Here is a 24,540-nt window from a genome sequence, read left to right on the forward strand (position 1 = left end):
GAGTCAAGTCGTACCTCTGTCTCCACTCGCTCCAGGCCCATACAGTTTGTGACTGACATACTGAGCACCAGGTCTGCATCACCCACTTTATCACACATGGGCACAGGATCTCTGCAGGGGGCAAGCAGTATGGTGTGTCCTGGTCACGGTCTGGCTGGTGATTTGGTGTTACATCCAGACATGGAAGTCGACCTAGAATAACCTAAGACAAAGGCAGTCGTTTCTCTGGCCAACATTGTCAGAACATTGAACAACTAAAAACAACAACAAAGTGATGGGCCAAGCAGTCAAGTTTGGGAACAGCTTTAATGACTAATTTCTAATGAGAGTTTCAAAACACTAATTTTCCAGAACAGAGAATCAAGTTGTGCTCATTTATAACCCGTCATCTGCAATGAGACGGAGGATATTTCTTTCTGTGTTGTCAGTTAACTTTCTGAGCCGGACAGAATACAAAGTAGAAGAGTTGAGCCATAAATCAGCTCCTTTGGAACTGATAAATGGATATTGTACAAATCCTGCATTTGCATTGGCTCTGAGGACATAAATCTCTTCTCATGATCTTACTTTAAAAAAAATTCCCTTTGAAGTCAGAATGAGCAATTTATGTAGGCATTCTTTCCTGACTGTTTATTTTTCTCAGTTTTTTTAATGACTGTCTTTTCACTTTCCCCACTCACACAACATTGTAAAGTGTTGCATTGTCATGTAGAGAAAACCGGACCTTGATTTGAATCCTCCCACAGGGATGATTTTATACCTTTTTTGCTCAGCCATGAATAACAACTGCTTTGGGAAAGATTGTCATAATGTATCAGTTAGAAGGCACCTGAAAGACCATCATTTCACATGACCTTTGTTTTATAGATGGGGAAACTGAGGCCCAAGAGTGACAGTCATGTACTGCAGGTCACAGGCCAAGTTTGTGATAAGACCAGGGCATCTGTTCGGGTTTTGGAGAAACAAGGACCCTAGGTAGGGTCCATTCGTTCATTCATTTATTCATTCACTTGTTCATTCTCCAGGCACATCGCTATCTTGGCCCGTTCTGCTGCAGCCATTGCAACTAAGAACGCAGGCCCTGCAGGGGAGACTCTGGAGGTCTTTTTTTGTTCAGTATTTGCCAAATGGGCAAAAATGGAAGAAAAATCAAAACATCACTGTTGGCCGGATGCGGTGGCTCATGCCTGTAATCCCAGCACTTTGGGAGGCCGAGGCGGGCAGATCACGAGGCCAGGAAATCAAGACCATCCTGGCTAACACGGTGAAACCCCGTCTCTACTAAAAATACAAAAAATTAGCCAAGCGTGGTGGCAGGCACCTGTAGTCCCAGCTACTCAGGAGACTGAGGCAGGGGAAAGGCGTGAACACAGGAAGCGGAGCTTGCAGTGAGCCGAGATTGCTCCACTGCACTCCAGCCTGGGTGACAGGGCGAGACTCTGTCTCAAAAAAAAAAAAATTTAGAAAAAAATCACTGTCCTTTTTTGGCCCTCTATAAGTCAAGAGTATTCTGAAGACTATCGAGGGAGGGGTGTTTGGTTTGTGCCTTGTTTTGTTATGTTTTAGCAGTCCTGGAAGTCATGGAGAACTCCCTTCCTTGAAGTTATCTTTCTGATGTATAACAACTGTATTGATTGATGGGATATAATTCACATACTGTACAATTCACCCATTTAAAATATACTATTCAATGGTTTTTAGTGTAGTCACAGAGTTGTGCAACCATCACCGCCATCAATTTTAGAACATTTTCAGCACCCTGAAGAGAAGCCCCGTCCCCCTTAACCATTACATGTCTCCTCCCCACTGCTCTAGCAGCTTTCTGTCTCTGTGGGTTTGCCTAGTACGGACATTTCATTGGAATGAAATCATCTAGCATGTGATATCCTTAAAGGTTTCGTAGCAGAAAGACACCTACGTGGGAAGGGATGCGGCTGAGTGTTTAGAGAAAAGACACTTTCATCATTTTATTTTCTTTTCTCAACTTTATGAAAGTTTTCAAACATGTGGAAACGTTGAAAGAATTTTATAGCAAGCATCCTTTGCCCCATCACTGAGATTCTCCCACCACATTTTCTTCTGCTTGCTTTATTTAGTGCACACCTATCCACCCTTTCCAGAGATCACCACTGTGGCAGTGGGTTCTCAAAGGAGAACCTTCCAACCTTCCCGCGTTGAGAAAGAAAAATATTCCATTTTACTCAATAAAATATCAACATTGGAGATTTTATAAGCTGAGAATGTTAGTACATCAACATTAGAAGCCCTGAAAGATAAAATTGTGTTCAAAGGCCAAAAAAGTCATAGGTTAGCTCTCCAGGAAAGGCCTGTGTGTTCAGGACAGGAAGACTGTGGGCCAAACAAGTTTGGGAATGACAAATCCCTTCATGGGACCGGCTGACAACTTTGCTCACCAGTCAGAGCAGGGTGGCCCAGGGAGTGAACAGGCTGGTTGGTGGGGAGGGCAGCCATTCCCACCCGCTGCTAATAGGCTCACTTCTCATAGGAGCTTTTGGAATTTAAGGGTTTAAGTATCAAGTTTGACTGATGCATTTGGAGGGAAGAATTGAAAACTGCCTGAGGGAAGGCACTTTGCCTTTTCTTTTGTGAGGCAAAAGCTTTTGAAAACTGTGACTACACAAAGAGCCATAGCTCCTCTGAGGAGTCCGTTATGCGACAACACATACTCAGATGTGGGCAACAGTGGGCATTGTGCCTGGAAACAGGGAATGGCATCACGGGCAAGCCTTGGAGCCACACACCACGTCTCTGCCTCAGAGTCTATCCTTGACCACAGGTTTTAAGTCCTTGATGTGCACACAGGGCCTTGGAGAGAAGGCACCTGCTCTCATGGGCTGACCCCACAAGCCTGTGAGCCATAAGTGATGTGATTCACTAAGGGTTGAATGGCACCGGCTATGTGTGTGTGTATGTGTGCATGTGCGTGTGTGTGCGTGTGTGTGTGTGTGGTGAAGACACATTTAATTTGAGTCCCTATGAAGCGAGGAGAAAAGGTCTTGGCGAACAACAGTTCAATAGCTCCTGCCAATATGTGTAATGCAATTCTTTTTAGTGAGTGAATTAGGCTTGATAGGAACTACATTAAAGCTTCTGTTGGAACAGGAATTCAAAATGCTCATCTTTGTAATTTACCCACTCAGTCACCAGTGTTTTCCAAGTGCCAGTGGATGCCTGGGGAGAAGAGAAAGCAAAGATAAATAAGCGCGTCTCTCAGCCTTCAAAGCGCCGTGCCCAGCAGGAAGGAAAACACACAGTTACGACTTGCCGTTTTTATTGTATATATGTTTATATATTAGGTTAGGCCATGTGAAATTGCTGACGTCATGGGTTTTGACCAGAGAAATGGCAACTGTGTGGTTCAACCTAATATTTAGATAGTATTGTCTTAGCTCAGGCTCCATAACCAAATACCATGGACTGGGCAGCTTAAATACAAACATGTATTTCTCATAGTTCTGGAGGCTGGAAGTCCAAGATCATGGTTCTAGCTGGTTCAGTCTCTGGGTAGGGCTCTCTTTCTGGCTTGCGGACAGCCACCTTCTTGCTGTGTCCTCATGTAGCCTCATTTCCTTGGGGCATGTACCTGGAGGGTAGGGGTTAGGGAGCAAACAGGGTCTCCTTTTATAAGAATGCTCATCCTATCAGATCAGAGCTCCATCCTCATGACCTCATGTAACCTTAACTGCTTCCTAAGGAGAGGCCCATCTCCAAATACAGCCACACTGGGGGTTAGAGTTGTATCAACATACTAATTTGGGGGGAACAGAAACAAACATTCAGTTCACAAGTATAAAATGGATATATTATTTATGTGTATATACATCATATACTGTTATGTATCACATATAAGACATGCATATTATACATATGTGTATGTATATATAGTAAATATACCATCTATAATAATAAGGTTTCACAAAGAAGAGAAAATGGAAATGTAGAGATATAAAGGAAATCATCTTTGTATTACTAGTATTTTTATTGCCAAAAAAAATTCCTATTGCAAAAGAAATATAGGCTAATGGTAAAAATTTTAGAAACTGAGATAAACAAAACTAAGAAAGATGTAAATCCCACTAGCCAGATACCGCTACTCCTAAGACCCAGGCCAGATGGCGAGGCATCACCGTTAAGAGCATGGGCCCTGTGGCTGGACAACTCCATCACTTACTAGCTGTGTGTCCTGCAGCCAGCGACTTAGTCCCTCGCCACCTTTGTTTCCTCATCTGTATAATGAGTCGTTAGTCCCTCGCCAGCTCTGTTTCCTCATCTGTATAATGGATCATTAGTCCCTCGTCACCTCTGTTTCCTCATCTGTATAATGGGTTGGTAATCCCTCGCCACCTCTGTTTCCTCATCCGTATAATGGGTCGGTAATCCCACCCACATAGAGTTATTGTGAGACTTAAATAAGCTGACCCATGTAAAGTGCTTGGAAAGTCCCTGGCACAAAGCAAGTGCTCAATAAATATTATCTGTGACTCTATTGTTATCATCATGATGGTCATAATTATTACGCAACTGCCACTAGCATTCCCCTCCAGGGTATTTTCTCAGCCAGCAGCAGCAAATAGGTTTGGGATTTATGTCAAGCCCTGTGAATAAGAAGGGTTTGGCACACAGGGCTTGATACAAAGAGGGGTTTTGAAGCTGACCTGGCCTTTGCCAAGTCATTACTGTGTTTGTGAGAGGGGGCCAGCGAGCCTGCCACATGTTTGCATGTGGACCCTCACGGTGCTACACACATACCTACATACTATAAAGATTTACTTCATATACATTGTCATCTTGTCATGTTGTGTTCATCATGGCTTTTAATGTCTATGTAGCATTCCATTATCACTTTTAATCAACAGTTACCTGATGGCTTTTTAATTTTTCTATAGTAAACATTGATGTAGAAAATATAATTGTTGCTAAATATTTCTGCCAAATAAGTTTGAGTTACGCTTTATTCTAAGGCCCTCTCTCAGATCTTCAGAGTGAAAATCTGAGTATTAAAGGCTCTGAGAATTCTTGCACAAAAGGGGACCTCATTTGACTTTATTAATCCAGCATTCCCCAATTTTGGAATGTGCTCCCTTTAGCTATTTCTTTAAGCTAAATTACTAGAGGAAGAATTTCTGGATCAAAGAATATGTACAGTTTCAAGAGATTTTCATTTATTTCCCTCTAGAATGTTGTTTTAGGAACTGACAAACTTGGAGATACCTCCTTTTGGGCTAAACTGTGACTTTTTAAAATCACAATTCAATGAAAAGTTCAAAACACTAAAATACATGGTGATATTCTTTTAAAAAATTCAAACAATCGAACCGGATACAAAGAATCACCTGGGGTTTTTTTTTGTTTTGTTTTGTTTTATGTTTTGGGTTTTTTTAGCTTTTTTTTTAGATTCAGGGGGTCCGCAGGGGGTTTATTACCTGGGTATATTGCGTGTTGATGAAGTTTGGGATATGAGTGATCGCATCACCCAGACAGTGTGCATAGTACCCAATAGTTTTCAACCCTTACACCCCTTCCATGCTCCCCCTTCTAGTAGTCCCCAGTGTCCATTGCTCCCATCTTTGTGTCTGTGTGTGCTCAATGTTTAGCTCCCACTTAGAACTGAGAACATGCAGTATTTGGTTTTCTGTTCCTGTGCTAATTCCCTTAGGATAATGGCCTCCAGCTGCATCCATGTTTCTGCAAAGAACACCATTTCATCCTTTTTCACGGCTGCATAGTATTCCATGGTATACGCGTACTGCATTTTCTTTATCCAGTTCACCATTGATGGGCACCTGGATTGGTTCCCTGTGTTTGCTATCATGCATTGTGCTGTGATAAACATACAAGTGCATGTGTCTTTTTGGCAAAACAATTTATCTTCTTTTGGATAAATACCCAGTAATAGGATTGCTGAGTCAAATGGTAGTTCTGTTCTAAGTTCTTTGAGAAATCTCCAAACTGCTTTGGACAGGGGCTGAACTAATTTACATTTCTACCAACAGTGTATAAGAGTTCCCTTTTCTTGTAAATTTGTTTGAGTTCTTTGTAGGTTCTGGATATTAGCCCTTTGTCAGATGAGTAGATTGCAAAAATTTTCTCCCATTCTGTAGGTTGCCTGTTCACTCTGATGGTAGTTTCTTTTGCTGTGCGGAAGCTCTTTAGTTTAATTAGATCCCATTTGTCAATTTTGGCTTTTGCTGCTGTTGCTTTTGGTGTTTTAGACATGAAGTCTTTGCCCATGCCTATGTCCTGAATGGTACTACCTAGGTTTTCCTCTAGGATTTTTATGGTATTAGATCTAACATTTAAGTCTCTAATCCATCTTGAATTAATTTTCGTATAAGGAGTAAGGAAAGGATCCAGTTTCAGCTTTCTACTTACGGCTAGCCAATTTTCCCAGCACCATTTATTAAATAGGGAATCCTTTCCCCATTTCTTGTTTCTCTCAGGTTTGTCAAAGATCAGATGGCTGTAGATGTGTGGTATTATTTCTGAGGACTCTGTTCTGTTCCATTGGTCTATATCTCTGTTTTGGTACCAGTACCATACTGTTTTGGTTACTGTAGCCTTAATGCAAATCAAAACCACAATGAGATACCATCTCACACCAGTTAGAATGGCGATCATTAAAAAGTCAGGAAACAACAGGTGCTGGAGAGGATGTGGAGAAATAGGAACACTTTTACACTGTTGGTGGGATTGTAAACTAGTTCAACCATTATGGAAAACAGTATGGCGATTCCTCAAGGATCTAGAACTAGATGTACCATATGACCCAGCCATCCCATTACTGGGTATATACCCAAAGGATTATAAATTATGCTGCTATAAAGACACATGCACACGTATGTTTATTGCGGCACTATTCACAATAGCAAAGACTTGGAATCAACCCAAATGTCCATCAGTGACAGATTGGATTAAGAAAATGTGGCACATATACACCATGGAATACTATGCGGCCATAAAAAAGGATGAGTTTGTATCCTTTGTAGGGACATGGATGCAGCTGGAAACCATCATTCTTAGCAAACTATCACAAGAACAGAAAACCAAACACCGCATGTTCTCACTCATAGGTGGGAACTGAACAATGAGATCACTTGGACTCAGGAAGGGGAACATCACACACCGGGGCCTATCATGGGGAGGGGGGGGGGGGGGGGGGGAGGGATTGCATTGGGAGTTATACCTGATGTAAATGACGAGTTGATGGGTGCAGCACACCAACAAGGCACAAGTATACATATGTAACAAACCTGCACGTTATGCACATGTACCCTACAACTTAAAGTATAATAATAATTAATAAATTTTTAAAAATAAAAATAAAAAATAAAAAAAAATAAAAAAAAGAGTTCCCTTTTCTCTGTAACCTGGCCAGCATCTGTTATTTTTTGACTTTTTAATAAAAGCTATTCTGACTGGTGTGAGATGGTATCTCATTGTGGTTTTGATTTGCATTTCTCTGAGGATTAGTGATATGGAGCATTTCTTCATATGTTTCTTGACTGCATGTTTGTGTTCTTTTGAAAGTGTCTGTTCATGTATTTGACCATTTTTTAATGGGGTTGTTGTTTGCTTGTTGGATTGTTAAAGTTCCTTATAGATTTTGGGTATTAGACCTTTGTTGGATGCATAGTTTGTGAATATTTCTTTCCATTCTATAGGTTGTCTGTTTATTCTGTTGATAGTTTCTTTGCCAATTTTTGTTTTTGGTGCAGTTGCTTTTGGGGACTTCGTCACAAATTATTTGCCAAGGTCAATGTCCAGAATGCTATTTCCTAGTTTTTTTCCATCTGGATTCTTTTCTCATCTTCTGGAAAGTCAGTTTAGAAGAGGTTGATTTATTCAGAAAGTACCCATTTTCTTTTTCTAGACTTCAGACAGGAAAATGTGAAATGAGCAAAATTCTAGTACATAAACTGGCTCAAATGTTTGTGAAAGATTTAAATGCTGCATGACAGGTAGCAGGTAGTCGATAAATGCCAGTTGTGAATATTGCTTTTCAGATTAAATAACAAGTCTGAAAGTAAATGTTTTGGACAGGCTACCTATTCCTCATACATCCAACCTAAGGTAATCATCCTGGCTTATTTATTTATTCAAAAAATATTGAGAAATTCACACTATGAGCCGGGTCCTAACTAGCCCTGCGTATAGCAGTGAACGAGACAGTATGGAGTTTCCATTCTAGTGGGAAGACCAACAATGAACAAGCCAATGAATGTCTGTTCACACAACTGGTGTGATTATAGCTTACAGCTCTAACCCATGGGAAAGTCAACAGCATAATGGGATGGAGAGTAACTGGAGAAGGCCACCTTAGATGGGCTGGTTAGGAGGGAGATGACGTGTGATCTGAAGAGTGATAGTGAACCAGCCAAGGGGAGAGGTAAGGGGAGAAACCAGCAGCTAATGCAAAGGCTGGGAGGACAGGATAGCCTGGTTAGCTTTGGATGGGGGAACAGGGTGAGTTGATGGTGGGAGGTGAGCAGGGATCAGCCCCCGAAGCCCCAAAGGGTTTGAAGCCTGAAGGGCACCTGATGTACATTTTTTAAATCTCACTCTCCTGTTCTATGAGCAATAGAATAGAGGACCCGGAAACTGCAGTAGGATTCTGTTTCTACACTAGTGCTAATGTAGAACCTCCTACATCCAGAAAGATGATAGCGCAGCTGAGCCACATTCCTCCTGGAAACTGACGTTCCCATGTGTAGAGACAGCTGGCATTCTTGTACAGAGGGAGGCTTGCAGGCCCAGGATGCATCTCATCCCCCTTGCTGATCTCGGTGCTTGACACTGCTGACCACACCAGGGGCACCAAACCCAGCTGCTTCCTGCAGGGATTCAGCCATGCTTGTCATCACATAGCCTTGAAATCCCCGGGGATATCAACTCCTTGGAATTCCAGGCTGCTCTTCCACCTGCTTCTGACACGTTGACTTTTCTACCCATTCACTCACCCATCTTTAACCAAGACCTGTATGGCCAGACATGTGGCCAGTCACTGCCTACATGAAGAGAGAAAGACAAAGTCCATCCCTGGGAGCTCACCATCTTATGTGAAAATTACAACATCAGATAGTAAATGGCCTTGGTGAAGATACACATCCCAAGGGCAGGAGGCTCCCCACCTTGATCACTGCAAACTCCCCAGTCCCTAACAGAGTACTGGGAAGATAGAAGATGGTCAAACATGTGTATTGAATGAACACTGGAAATCAGTAAACAGGGCTGAGAATGTGCGGTTCTGAGCACTCAGTGGTGGAAATAACCCTCCAGCTCCTTCACAGAACAGCCAGCAGCGTCACGTGTTTTGGCGATGGTGCCTCCAGATGATGATCCGTGAGAGCACACTGGACTTGTGCTCCTGGGTGAGCTGTCTCCATGTGAAACCCAGATGCTTCTGTCTCCCAGGGACCCTGCAGCTCTCCCGGTAGCCTGGCCTCCATCAGGAATGCAGTCTCTGTAGATGGCTCTCTACTAGGATGCCACTGGAGAGGGAGGTCCAGTCATCACCTAAGCTAAGCACAGCTGCCTCTAAGAATCTCCTTGCTTGGCAGCCGGCCAGACCACATTCACTGACCTTCAAGGCATAATGCGAGGCTCAGCCATCTATCTCACTGTGGTCCCGGCGGCAGCTGGCTTCATTTATTGACTTCTTGAAAGCGCCAATATCCCTCCTCAGCTTGGTCTGAGCTGGACTCAGAAACCCAGGTGCCAGAGCAAAGGCCAAGATGTGTCGATTAATCACCCAATAAAAATAAACTCTGAGAGCAAACGCAGAGGGGTGATTAACTTTCTCATTCTAGTCTTCTGACATCCCGATTTGCTCTCCCAGTGAGCGTGTTTCTTTGAGAAAAACCACCCTGGGAAATGGAGCACCTGTCCAGACACCACTATGCCTTGGCATAAGTGAGCAAAAGTGGAACGTGACCTGCAAGCAGTGCAGCCCGAGACCTAGGCAGAGAGCCCCCTGTCCCAGGTTGTGCACTGTGGAGGGCCTTATCAGAAACTCTGAAGCAGAGCATCAGAATATTTCATTCTGCTTTTTACTCTTGTAATAAAGTGTTATTAGTGTTTAGTCACCAGATAAACCCCGAAGCCCTGCCTCCCCTCCTGTGACCATCCATGTACTCCAAATCATGAACTGAAGAACAGGTACCACCAACAGCCCTTACCAAAAGAAGACTGGAAGCACAAAAATGCAGCTTACCATGAATCAGTTTAAACTGAGGACCAAAGTGTGACTCAAAACTGAAAAAAAATAGATATGTTTGGTTAAGATATAATTGTTACCGAAGCACCAGGGGTTTGGTCTGAGTCCTGCTGTTCACCACACAGAAAGTCAATCACTGAGACAACAAGACAAAAGCCAGGGAAGAAGTCTTTAATCGGGTGCTGCTGCAGCCAAGGAAATGGGAGGTCAGTCTCAAATCCATCTCTGAAATGAGGGGTTAATGCACCAGAGAGGAAACGTAACCATGCATGGGAAAACAGGGATTAAAGAGAGGCAAGGAAGAGAAGTTGGTCAGTAGGAAGCAGATGGTCCTTAGGCAATCCTGATGGATGAGGGGTCTGGCTCCTCATTGTCCAGAGGCAGTGGTCTGGTGAGTTTCAGCTCCTTGATTTTATCTGGGAGACCTGATGGTTGGCTTCTTGAGAAAGAAACTCAGATAAGACTGTTGTAACTTTCTCAAGTTTTAAGACTGGAAGGGTAAATTTCTGTGGTTATTCAAAAAATAATAATAATAATAATAATAAGCATCAGTTCTATGGGACAATTTGATCACTTTATTTTGGAGAAAAAAATGATGAACAGAAGTTTTTTTATAAGTTCAACCCCAATAATAGGCTAGTCTCAGAGTGAACACAGATGAACCAAGAATTGCTTTGCTTGTGACACAATTTTTACAGCATCCCATGACAGTCCATGCCATACTTCACCTTGTGCTCGGCTTATGACATGCATTTGTAAAGAGGTTGTCTTTCCTAACCACTAAAGGGCTTTGTCCATTTCCCAAAGGACCTCTCCCCGGTCCTTTGCCAGTCAAATCACTTTTTTGAAGCAGCTATAAATCCACTCTCCTTTCTCTCCTTCAATCATTGATTCCCTTCTCTCCATTGCATTTTCACTTGCCATGGATTTACTTATGATTCCTTTTTTTCTTCTTTTATTGCTTTACTTGTAATTGGTACATAATAATTGTATATATTTATGAGGTGTAATGTGATGGTTTGGTCTTTGTATACATAGAAACTTTGATCAACATCTCCCCTTTCCTCAGCCCTCTCCCTGCTGCCATGAATTTGACTCTTTTAGATTCCACAGATACATGAAATAATAAAGTATGTGTCCTTCTGAGCTTGACTTATTTCACTTAGCATAATTCTTATACTCTGAGCATCCTCCTGGAACCCTGCAACTTTTGTGAGATTGACAGTGATACTTTGTGCTGGACTGGTGCATCTTTGGGGTGGTTTTGTCAATGGGAGATGACTCACGAGGTCTGCTGACCAGGTAAATACCAGGAGTAAGCAGGGATATTTGGCTGCAAGAGAGAATTAGAGGCCTGGTCGGGAGTTCATTCCTGACGTTGTAAATGGAATACTGGGGTGATGAGCAGTCCTTGTGGGTCTTGTTCATATTTGTATTCTCAGGCCTAGGAATGAGGGGAAAAAGAGATAAAACACACTGAACAAAAAGAGTGTGAACGAATGGATGAAAAGCCTCACACCAAGGAAAGCTTACATTGCTACCAACTGGTACCAAACTCCAAGTCATCCTGTTCTTTTCCAAGCACAGTTTCTACTGCTTAGAAAAAGTCACCCAATCTGGACACGTGGATGTAGCAAATTTAACCCTAGACCTAGACTACATATAGGATCAGGCTTGATCAGTCGTTAACAATGATAATGATCATTAATCATGAAAGCTATCTTGTGGTTGCACCTTAAAGCGTCTGTGTAATGCTTTCACCCACACTAAGAATGTTCTATTCCTGTTGTGGTTGCACTTTAAGCAACTGTATAACACTTTCACCCATACTAAGAGTGTTCAATCCCTGTTTTCATCTAGGATTGATAAGTGTGTTTCTGGATTTCAGAAATCAGATAGCTTCTGAAGTCACAGCCTGTTAATATGGTAACTAAATATGTTAAGGTCCTAGTCTCTCAATGTTTAATTACTATTTAATTTTTTATTTCCTAATTTACTTAATGTGTATGACATTGTTAAGTGTGTGGCTTTATACCCTGAATCTCTTTGTATTTCTCTGTGCTGCTTTGCAATCAATTTGGTCAAAAGCAACAATGAAATGATCCTTACGAAGTGTCAAATGTCCCTTTATATGGGATCTAAATGTCTTTGCAAAGACACTTATAAAGCTGTGAAGACGTTGTTTCCTTGCTCTAACAACTGCTGCATTCACTTAGGTTTCAAAAATGGGTTGGGGAGCAGTGGCAGTGAGGGCATAGGTGAAACTATGTCAATCACCCCTAGAAATAAATCTGCAAAATGGACTAACAAGCCCTGACTAGGAAGAGTCTGGCCACAGGAAAATCCTATTGCAGGTACAAAAAGGTCCTATTGCAGCAGTTGGGAGATCTTTGGTAAATTCTAACAAAGAATTAATGGCCTTGAACAAGATACCAGGTATGACCTTTGCCAGGAGAAACTAGGAGCAGACTTGCCTGCCTGGAACAGGTGGTGAGAAGGTTTTTAGAGAAGATGTGTGCAGTCCCTGGCAAGTAGCCGGTGCCCAGGAAATGTCAGTTCCGTTGTTTACCAGGGAAGGCTTGGTGCACGTGGGGCTCACACACAGAGGAAGAGGTCAGAGAGTCCACAGGAAAGGGTGGCAGCTCAGAACGGTGGTTCTCAGGCACTTGTCTGCAGGCACGCCTGTAATTCACGCTGACCACGCCCACCATCAGCGGCACCTAGCTGTGGCCCCACCCCTTTCCTGCCCACTTTTGAAAGTAACTACATGGCAAAGAGCGCCTATTTCCTAGACTAAATCATTCTCAGACTTCAGTTATTACTAGGCACTGTTAGACACGAGTTCCTTGATATCTATCTACATCACAACTGAGTAGTTTATCTCAGTGGTAAGTCTCGAAGTTTGACTTCGAAGTTACTAAGAGCCTTCCAATAAAAGAACAATTTAAGCCAATGTTGTTTAACCATTGATAGTGATGAAGATATTCAATTCACACACATGGGCTGTATAATTTTAAACCTTTCTCAAATGTGTATGATTTTTATAAACAGAAATATAGTTTTAAGAAAGGTTTATATCAATTGAATAGGGTTTTTTTTTTAGGAAATATTGCCATCTTGTGAATTCCAGTCCTGTGTTCCCGAGTTATTCCCCACTAAGGAAAGCCCAGCTGTGGGACATAGACCTGGGTTCCAGCTGAGAGTTTAAATCATTCTTCTCAGAATGGTGGTTCTCAAACTTCAGGGAATCAGAGCCACCTGGAAAACATATTAAAAATGGAAAGGTCCCCTCATATCATCAACAGCCCTGATCGTTCTGATACACGCCCAAATTGGAGAACCAGTGGCACAGATAAATGCCCAACCCTCGTGGGCTATTCACAAGGCAAACAAAAATCAAGCCATGCTTGGGAGGCAGAGATCCACGTTGGAACGACACTTCTGCTGCTTGAAAGCTGCATGACTCGGGCAAGCTCCTAGACCACTCTGAGCCTTTGTTTTCTCATCTGTAAAATGAGGGTGGTAATATCTACCTCCCAAGTTGATGAGGCAATGGCAGACAGTAATGTATATGAATACATACATCGTACACCACCTCCTCAGTGATCCATGAGTGTGTGCTTCCAGTTGTAGATACAACAGCAGAAAGTAAATGCTGAAAAATAGGAAAACACTCACAACGCATGATTTACGATGTGAGGGAGCCTGCTGGCATGGCCCTTGTCACGAGGGTAATTAAATAACCATTTGTGTAATTACTAATTTATATCCTGTCTCCCTGCTGGAGTGTAAGTTCCAAAAACTGGGGGGAATACACTGCTGTCTTCCCAACACCAAGTTCGGGGTCTGGCGGGTAACAGAAACCCAGCAAATATTGATTCCAAATGAGCAAGTGAATAGTACGTCACATTAAAAATGTGTGTGTGTGTGTATGTATACATCGACACCTAGGCTGGAAGCCTCTAGACAAAAATGTTAATAGTGCTTATCTCTGGAGGTGGATTAGGGTGATTTTAATTTTTTCCTTTTTTTCTCCTCTATATTGTCTGAATTTTCTGCATTTAACACAGAGGACCAAATCAGTGTTTCCTTGGGCAAATGCAAGTGGAGTTGAAGCCACCAGCTACCACTGTGCCTACAAGAACATATTTTCTTGTGATTCTGGCTTCTTTGGGGGTTTCAGTATGTAGTCTCTAGAATTAAAAGGGTTTAGGGCCAGGCGTGGTGGCTCAGGCCTGTAATCCCAGCACTTTGGGAGGCCAAGGCAGGTGGACCACAAGGTCAGGAGTTTGAGACCAGCCTGGCCAACATAGTGAAACCCCATCTCTACTAAACGTACAAAAATTAGCCAGGCATGGTGGCATGTGCCTGTAGTCCCAGCTACTTGGGAGGCTGAGGCAGGAGAATCGCTTGAACCCAGGAGGCGGAGGTTGCGGTGAGCCGAGATTGCGCCAGTGCACTCCAGCCTGGGCAACAAAGTGAGACTCAGTCTCAAAAAAAAAGCGGGGCATAGTTTAGGAGAAACAGGAATTTAGTGATTTCTAAAGATAAGTAGAATTTGTTCTTATTCACCATTTCCTTGTCCTGATCATGGACTATGCAAAAAAGAGCTCACACAGCAGGCCTGAGACCGCTGTCCCTAGAAAGGCCTGCCTGCAAGGTTGGCCTCAGCTGGTGTGCAGAATTATGGATGTGAGGAAGGTTCCCACTCTCTTAACTGAGAAGAGTGGCTCACTGCACCTAAACTGCTTGTGCAAACAAATGTGGTTTATGCTGAATTCTGCTTTCCCTCTGGGAGTCAAGAATTTTGCTAATGCCAGGTGGAGGGTGCCTATGTGACCAGCCCCCGATAAAAAACCCTGGGCATTGAATCTTTGGTGAGCTTCCCTGATGGAGAACATTTCATGTATGTTGTCACAACTTGCTGCTGAAATTAAGCACATCCTGTGTGACCCCACTGGGAGCGGACCCCTGCAAGCTGGTACCTGGTTTCCCTGGGATGTTACCCCATGTACCTTTTTTCTGAGCTGTTTTCCCTGCATATTTTCACTGTGATAAGTTTTAGCCATTGAATATGACAATCTGCTGTGTTCTGTGGGCCTTCCTGGCAAATCACTGAACCTGGGAGTGGTCTTCGGAAGCCCCAACACACAAACCCAGCTAACTAACCCCTGTTGACAGCATGTATCAGATCCAAGGCAACTAAAGGGATGGGAATGTCTGGAGCAGCAAAGAAATGGGAGTTTGGCTGGGGCAAGAGAGACAGATGGTCCAGTGGCTCTTTTGAGAGATCTGCCTGTGGGGGACAGATGAATGAGCACTTTAGGATGAAGTCCCTTTAGAATTCTGGGTCACCTAGCACATGGGTCAACCAATGCATGTAAAGAAGGTTTGTACTCTCATTCGTTCCCTCATGTATGCATTCAGCAACTGAGTGCCTACCTATTCAGTGTGTGCTGGCCACTCTTCCAGATTCTATGTGTGAAGGGTTGAGTAGGATAGATGAGGTCACTGCCCCTAGGAGCTCACATTCTAAGTTGTAGAGTTGGCCAGCGAAGGAGGCAGACTTTAGACAGACCATCCAGAGTGGCTTCTCTAGGGAACACAGAGGCCTCAGTGTCAGAAGTGAGATCCTACAAAGCATAAGACACACATGAGAAAAATCTACGACTTATCCCATGAGGCAAGTAGAAAGGTGTTGAGACCAGAAATAATTTGCTAATTTCAAGGAATGAAAGGAAGGCCAGTGAGTCTGTAACTTAGGGAGGCTGAGGAAAGAGGTAGAAAATGCAGGTAGAAAGTCAGGCAGGTCCAGATGGATCCTCTAGGACCTTAGAGACCATAGGTAAGAGTTTGGATCTTATTCTATACCCCATGGGAAGTCACTGGAGGGTTTCAAGCCAGGGATTCACACACTGTGATATAACCCTGGCTGCTCTTTGGAGAATAGATTGTAGCAAGCAGAAGGCAAGCAAAGAAACAGGTGCATTGCAGTGGTCTACACAAAAGATGATCCCTAGTGGTCTTACTACCTACCTCCTACAATGATCCAAAGAAAGTGGACCCACACCACAGCTACCTTGGTCCACTGCATGTGTGGAGGGTGATCATTCTCTTGGGTATGATATATATATCACTTGTCGTCATGGTAGGGGTCAGAATGTCTGTAAAAAGCAAAGTTTTGGTCCATGTGCCATCAGAAAATACCAGCTGCCATGTGCCGGTCAGAACTGTCATGTGCTACAGCCTCAAGCAGACGTCCACAGGATGTCACCAGGGGCTCTGGGATGCCTGGGAAGGGGATCCAGGGAAGGGGCCAGAGGTGTCAAGAGCTCCTGCCCAGTTCTCAGCTGTTACAGAGTCACAGAAGGTCATAGCTCCAGGATAGGCAAGGCAGGAAGCATCCCATCCTCCCAACCCCAAGAGGCCCTGCCCAGACCACTCACTGGGCAGCTCTTCTTGTCCACATCTGCTGGTTGTGACATCCCCATCCCTGGGAAATTTGCTAATTTCAAGGAGTAAAAGAAAGGCCAGTGAGTCTGTAACTCAGGGATGCTGAGCAAAGAGATAGAAAATGTGGGTAGAAAGTCAGGCAGGTCCAGATGGATCCTCTAGGGCCTTGGAGTCCATGGCAGCCCTTTCTGTTTACTGAGACTGCTTTCTTTGGCTCTGGTTTCCTGGGAGAGGAAGAGAACGGTACCCTAGACTGTGATGGGCTGTGGCTGTCTAACTAATCTAGGATTCTGGAATTCACTGGCCCTTCAATTTTATCTGTACATTGTGTCAGAAGATTTGAAACGTGTCCTTTACTTTATACTCAGAGCCAGAGCTGCATGAGCTATTTTAAGATAGTGTGTTTCCTTCGGTACGGAGTTCTGTGTCTTTCTGGTTCTGCTTTTAATAATAAATACAGGGTCCAGTGGACTGGAATTCAGTAGGGTGTGAAGTATTCCCCTACTGCTTCCCTTCTTTCCTACAGTTTTACAGGGTTGTTTGTAGCCTTCAGTAGGAATATAAAAATACTCTGTATTTCCTCTCCTTTTGTAGTTTTTATTTTCTAGGTTTCTCGTAGTCTTTCCCATCCTACTTTTTATATATATATATATAAAAACATATATATAGTTACATATGTATTATACATATAAAGTATATAAAGTATACTTTATATATAGTATATTATATAAACTTTTATATATACTTTTATATACTTTATACTTTATTATATATACTTTACATAATATACTTTATTATATAGTTTTATATAAAGTAGATATACTTTATATCTACTATATAATATACTTATATATATACTTTATATATATAATATAAAAGTATATTATATAAAGTATAATAAAGTATATTATATAAAGTATATAATATATATATAATAGATAGAACTATATATATGGCATGACATATATATATCATATATAGAGATAGTTCCATCTATTACTATATCTATAATCTCTCTATATATAAATTTTATGTGTATATAATCTGTGCCATGTCTAGTGCTCTGTTATATTGCATCGATCCATTTGACCATTGTGCACTAATTGCCCAATATTACTTTGTGACATTTTTAAGTGTAAATTGAAAGGAAAGCTATGCTAAGTCATGTAATATTGGCACCTATGCTGTGCAAACGTGGGTCCCCTACATCAGGGGTCCCCAACCCCTGGGCCACGGACGTTCTCCAACCCCTGGGTCACAACATTAGATTCTCCTAGGAGCACAAACCCTATTGTGAACTGCACACGCAAGGGATCTAGGCTCCGCACTCCTTACGAGAATCTAATGCATGAACTGAGGAGGAATAGTTTCATCTCCAAGCCATCCCTGAACTGTTCGTGGAAAAATTGTCTTCCACAAAACCAGTGCGTCATGCCAAAGAGGTTGGGGACTGCTGCCCTACCTCACAGAAAGCGAGTGACCCCAAGAAGCCTGCAGAAGGGACTTGTCAAACCTTCGATCTCTTTCTCCTTCCCACCAATACTTGAGCCCCCTGAGGGCAGAGGCTGGCAGCCCTCAGCTCTGGAAGTCCTTCCAGGTCAACAGCTGACCCTGGCCACTTGCCTGGAAGCTTTCTTCCCTGCTCCGAGGGGGCCCTGCTGAGAGTGAGCCCGCCTCCCAGGGTGGCGCAGGCCCCAGTCACCCCCACTGTACTGCCTGCAACTCGGATTCTGTTCATCAGTTTGCCCTGCATCTCCCAACACTGACACCCAGAAGAGGCTGAGGCTTGGCAAGCACTCAGGGCAGCTTCTGTGAAGCTACATTACAGGCTGAAATGAGCTCAGTTTTTAATTTGATTTTTTTTCCTGTAACAAGCAAAATTCACATTACAGATAAATTGCCCGGAAATTCCAATTTAATAAGGCATATGCATTTTTTAGGCCTAGAAGCATTGAAAACATCTTGCACATTGGTATTTTTATACTGAAAGGTTTATTAAAAAGACAGTTTTGAAAATGTCAGAAATTTACATAGCGTGCCTGGCCAATTGGTCAAAAAGGCTGATTGGACAGAAGTGCACAGAAGCCAGGAAGCGGGAGAGCAGGCTGCTCCGTGGTCTTGAGCTGTTCTTCCTCCACATCGGGGACGATGGCTCCACCGTTCAGTGTCTCCACCCAGCTCTTAGTTTGCATCACGTGGGTGCTCAGCAAATGAGTGTCCCTCTGTCCTCCTCTGTCTGCAGGTGTGGTTCTGAGTAGAAGCAGCAAACTGGACTTCCAGGGCATCTGTGGGGCGGGCATACCTCCTTGAGGTCTCCCATGGGAGAAGGCGCCAAATAAAATGAGCAAACTGCCCGGGTGCGGTTGCTCATGCCTGCAACCCCAGCACTTTGGGAGGCCAAAGTAGGTGGATCGCTTGAGGTCAGGAGTTCGAGACCAGCCTGGCCAACATGGTGAAACTCTGCTCTACTAAAAATACAAAATTTAGCCGGGCATGGCGGCAGGTGCCTGTAATCCCAGATATTTGGGAGGCTGAGGCAGGAAAATTGCTTGAACCCGGGAGGCAGAGGTTGCAGTGGGTCGAGATCACTGTCACTGCACTCCAGCCTGGGCGACAGAGCAAGACTCCATCTCAAAAAATAGAATAAAATAAGCAAACAGAGGGGAGCAGAAAGGGTCCTGTGAAAACTCAGTTAAATAGCACAGCTCTAGATACTTGATTATTTTTTTAAGGAAGAAAAAGAATGAGACACTGTCCTGTAAAATCATCAAAGCCCTGGCTTTCCCTGGAAATACGGCACAAGCAGGCCTAACCGTGCTGAGTATTGTTTCTGAGGACTGCCTCCGAGTTCATGTCTCTAAGCATTTCATTGAATACAACTATTTCTTTGAAAAGCAACAAGCAAACATGTTAATCGTACAGCAAAATCATGGCATCGTGCGACAAAAAAGGAATGACAGAAGGAGCATCAAAGAGCATTGCTTGTACACCAAACATGAAAGCCAAATTTATTTAATTCAGTTTTTATTTATTTTCTAAACTGAGCTGAGTAATCAGGGAATAGAATGCGGTTCATTTAAAACTTTCATTATTTCAAATATGTTGAACCACTGCCAATCACTCCTAGATCAACAGGAAACTTGTTACCTGATGAGTTGCCTGGTTTTTTTTGTTTTGTTTTGTTTTGCTTTTTCCATCCCCATGATTGTTCCAACTGAAGGAGAAAAGATGTAATAAACCTTTACCAGGCACCCTCTGCGTCCAGGCACTCTACTCGGCCCTGGGGGTGCAGAGCAGACAACCCTGGCGTTGGGCATGAAAAACACTGTGCACCGAGAAGCCCAGCCCCTGGAATCCAGCGTGCTGTGCTACATTCCAGCTCTGCCTCTTCTTAACTGGGCCGCTTTTGACAAGTTGCTAAACCTCTCTGATTCTTGGTTACCTCAACTTTAAAACAAGGACAATACCCACTTCATCAGATGGTCGTGAATCACAGAAATAAATGTAATGATGCTCCTAAGGGGTTTAGCACCAAGCTGGGCCCAAGGAAGCATTCTGTGTGTCTAATGACCAACTTTTACCTGTCCTGACACCAAGGAGCTTAGAGTTTGGTGGAGATGGCAGAGCCATCAGGGCCCGTGGTAGGCTCCCAAAAGCATTTTTACCAGTGCATGTGCCTCGCACAGACCTACTGAGGGTGATTAATTCTACTGGGAAAGTCACACCGGGTGAACGAGAAGACACGTATGCGTGGGGTCTTGAAACACAGTAGAAGTTTGCCAGGTGGAAGCATAAATTACTCTTTAAACGAAAGGCTGGTGTTTTCAAAGCAGTTCATTCTCGTGAGTAATTCATTGCTTCTGTTTTCACAAAATAGTGAAAGGATCATTGCAGCAGCAAGGGCATGTGGAAGCCCGCGTTCGCCTCATCCGTTCTCCCCATCTGTCCCCTGTCACAGTTGCAGCTTCAAAGCATTGTTCCCCGAGGCTCTGCTGAGTCGGACGTTTCTGAAACATTCCGGGGGACAGTGTGAGTCACACCAGGGAGGACACACGAGGCCATGACCCCAGCAAGCCGCTAACATACCCACAGTCTGACTCTGCAACAGCTCCCCCGCAAGTGCCCTGAACGAGACCAAGCCCTTTGTGTCAGCCTCAGTTTGCCCTCACAGCTACCCCACAATACCACTGGGACTGTCCCCAAGTCACAGAGGAGGAAGCGGAAACACAGAGAAGTAGCTTGCTAAGCTCAAAGTTAGAACCCAGGTCCTTTCCTCTCCAAAGTCCATGACTGTAATGGCCATGTGATGATGGCGATGTGAACGGCTGGGCAGAGGCAGCACAGAGGGTGACGGCAGGCCTTGGCACCAGAGAGCCAGCCTCCAAATCCCAAGCATGCCCCATACTAACCAATGACCTTGGCAAAGTTCACATATCTCTAGGCCTCTCAGTTCCTCATCTGTAAAAGGGGAGGAATAATATTATCAACCTCCCAGTGCTGGTGTGAGGGCTAAAAGCATAGATGCTGGAAGCTCCTGGAGCGGTGCCCAGCCGGTGCAATGTAAGGCTCCATGCTGCTGCAGCTGTGTCACTACTAATATGAAATGGAGGCTGCACCCCGAGGCTGTTTTAGGAAAGACCAGACCAGACGTCTTCCAGGAAGCATCAGCAGGAGCCTCTCCTGGCGTCCTTCTGCAGTTGGGGGATCTGGTACATCCACTTTGCAGGACAAAAACTTGATTTGATTCTTGGGTCAGTTCGCATGACCCCAACACAAAAAGGACTGATACCAAACCAGAGTGCCTCCGTGTGAATTAAATTTACAACAGCTCTGCATCGGAGCATCTGGCAATGCTGACTGGAAGCCCAAAGACCTCCAGGTGGTTGGTGCTGAGACTCCAGGAGACACCAGGAGCACTCAGAGGTGCTCTGGATGGTGGCCAGGCGAGGGTAGTAGGTGAACTGCTGTCTGTCCTGGGGCGCCGTGAGGCTTGTGGTGACTGCACAGATGCCCATTCCCTTTGTCAGCCAGCAATTTCTGATTCCCTGGCTCCCCTTCTCAACAACCCAAGTTGACCATCCCTTCTTCAGTGACCACAGCCTCTCCCAGGTAGCAATCCCATTGCTGCCCCCATGATGACCTTTAAGTCATGGACAAGGGCAGTTCTTCTTCTCCTTGGCCACACAGGAGGCAGCCCCCTTGCTTCCACCTACATCTGAATAATCCCACCTACCACACTTCGATTCAACCTAAATGTATCCTCAGAGGCCACCTTTTCTCAGAATTCAGTATCTTTTTCAAAGTAAGATCCTTCAGATGAAACGTACCTGCTGACCACCCACCCTGAGTCACTAAGTTAGCTGGGAAGCAGTTCTGAGTGTGGGTTCAGGATCGCAGCTCCGAGGTCAGACCACCTGGGCCCACATCCTGACTCTATTACTTGAGTAGCTGTTGGTTTGTGTCTCAGAGTCCTCATCTGTAAGTGGGGATATTATACCTACTATAATAAATCAGTAATGCCACGGTAACAAATTATTGCAGACATGGAGGCTAGAAATTTATTCTCCCACAGTTCTGGAGGCCAGAAGTCCAAAATCAGTCTCACTGAGTCAAAACCAAGGTGTTGGTAGGGCCATGCTCCATCTGGAGGTCTAGGGGAGGATCCTTCCTGCCACTCCCCACTTCTGGTGGCTGCAGCATTCCTTGGTTTGTGGCCGCATCACTCCAATCTCTGCCTCCGCAGTCTTCTCCTTTTCTGTGTCTCACATCTCCCTCTGCCTCCCCCTGAGGACACTTGTGATTGCACTTAGCACCCCCCAAACACCCCCAGAGAACCCAAAACAATCTCATCTCAAAATCCTTAGCTCTGCAAAGTCTTTGCTCTGTAAGGTAACATTCCCAAGTTCCAGGATTAGGAGGTAGATATCTTTTTCCCTGTGAAGAGTTGAGAGTCATTTGCTCCAAGCCCTTCAGTTGGAGATTTTCAATCCTGTTGGTTAAATCAGGTTTTAAACATCCTTAGACCCAAACCTGGCCATACAAGGCAGAGAAAATAAACCTCATGCATCTTTACCAAACCAAGGAGCTATCAGTTCCCATGTCTCTTCATGGGAATATACTTCAAAGATCAGTAGGAAATGGCAGAAAAGCACCAACAGCATCTTTCTGGCTTAGGTCTGCAAGTGGCACGTTATGCAAGCCACCCAATTCAAAGAAAGCTGAATCATGCCCAATTTGAGTCTCCCTGATAGATAAGACTATTATTTCTTACTCTGTGCATCTCTGTATTGTTTAAACTTCAAAAGAGCAACCTCAAAACAAGTAACATTTTTAAATCTTGGATGGTTTCCCATTATCCAAAGTCCAAACCCCTTAAAACAGTAGTTCACGCTCTCTACAATCTTGTCTAATCTGTTTCTCAAAACTCATTAACTTTTAGTTCCCTTAAAGAAGCTGTTTCAAACACAACCCTCTACTTTCTAGTCCCTAAATATTCATTTACCCAGCAAATATTTATTGAGTGTCGCGTATGTGCTAAGCAGTGTTCAAGCAGCTGGTGTCACAGCAGTGAACAAATTTCTTGCCCTCATGTAACCTACATCGTAATGAATGTGTCTGTTCCATCTGAATATAGTTTGGCTGTGTCCCCACCCAAATCTCATCTTGCATTCCCACGTATTATGAGAGGGACCCTGTGGGAGGTAGTCGAATGGTAGGGGCAGGTCTTTCTCATGCTGTTCTCATGATAGTGAATAAGTCCCAGGAGATGTGATGGTTTTATAAGGGGAAACGCATTTTGCTTGGTTTCATTCTCTCTCGTCTGCCACCATGTAAGACGTGCCTTTCACCTTCCGCTATGATTGTAAGGCCTCCTCAGCCACATGGAACTGTGAGTCTATTAAAACTCTTTCTCTTGTAAATCACCCAGTCTTTAGTATGTCTTTATCGCAGTGTGAAGATGGACTGATACAATTTGTTAACTCATATTCTCTTTTCCTGGTTTTTCTGTCCTCTCCATCTCTGATGACATACTATCTATTCCTCCTGTCTTGGTTTGGATGCAGCATTCCCTGTGAGGTACCCAATATTGCCCTGGATCAGAGGTAGTGAGTTCTTCCTCCAAGCATTGATGTGCCTTGCTTGTACCTTCACAACAGCAATTCTCCCACTAGTCCACAGACAAGATGTATCCCAGGAGTGAAAGATACAAGACTGGACATGGACTCAGGATTTGGACTGTGAACTCTGCTTTGCCTCTGTGAGAGCTGGGCAGATGGCAACAGCATCTTCCTCCTAGGAGTGTCAAGAGGAATAAAGGAGGCACACACACAAAGTGCTTAACACAAAGCAAACCCAGAGTCAGTGGCCTCATGACTTTGTGAATGAGCAACTGTAACAGAAATGATGGTTTTGGGTTCATAGGAGCTCATGCCCTGCACTCTGTAAATGTTTCTTGAATCTACTTTGAATGCAGAGTGTGACATTGTTGGGATTTGTTTTCAGGTATTCTGTTTACAAGGACCCAGCAGGTTGGCTGAATATTAACCCCATCAATGGGACTGTTGACACCACAGCTGTGCTGGACCGTGAGTCCCCATTTGTCGACAACAGCGTGTACACTGCTCTCTTCCTGGCAATTGACAGTGGTGAGTACTTGACAAAGACCATCAAGAGTATACTTTTCTACTACAAATATACTTTTACCTTTTTAAATATCTTCTGATACACCCAGGGGTGTTCTTGGGAAGAATATAAGTGTGTGGGAACAGCGAAGTAAATGTTTAAATATACACATATTGAGTTCAGTAATATCTCCACGTCCCAGAATCCTCGGATCTTTTTGGAAAGCAAGT

The 24,540-nt window shown here is 43.8% G+C and overlaps 2 protein-coding genes across 3 annotated transcripts in view; both read left to right on the plus strand.

Annotated features, from left to right (window-relative positions):
* CDH13 (cadherin 13) overlaps positions 1-24,540 on the plus strand; it is a 1,164,483-nt gene that overhangs the window by 1,089,053 nt on the left and 50,890 nt on the right. For both annotated transcript variants that reach the window (XM_050775044.1, XM_050775045.1), the window contains one exon: positions 24,191-24,333. In XM_050775044.1, coding sequence (XP_050631001.1) covers positions 24,191-24,333 — 143 coding nt within the window. The remainder of the gene's footprint in view (positions 1-24,190; positions 24,334-24,540) is intronic.
* The window catches only part of NECAB2 (N-terminal EF-hand calcium binding protein 2), a 434,498-nt gene that overhangs the window by 153,039 nt on the left and 256,919 nt on the right, over positions 1-24,540 (plus strand). The window lies entirely within an intron of this gene.

The sequence above is a fragment of the Macaca thibetana genome, chromosome 20 (genome assembly GCF_024542745.1).
Source record: "Macaca thibetana thibetana isolate TM-01 chromosome 20, ASM2454274v1, whole genome shotgun sequence".
NCBI classification, from domain to species: Eukaryota; Metazoa; Chordata; class Mammalia; order Primates; family Cercopithecidae; genus Macaca; species Macaca thibetana.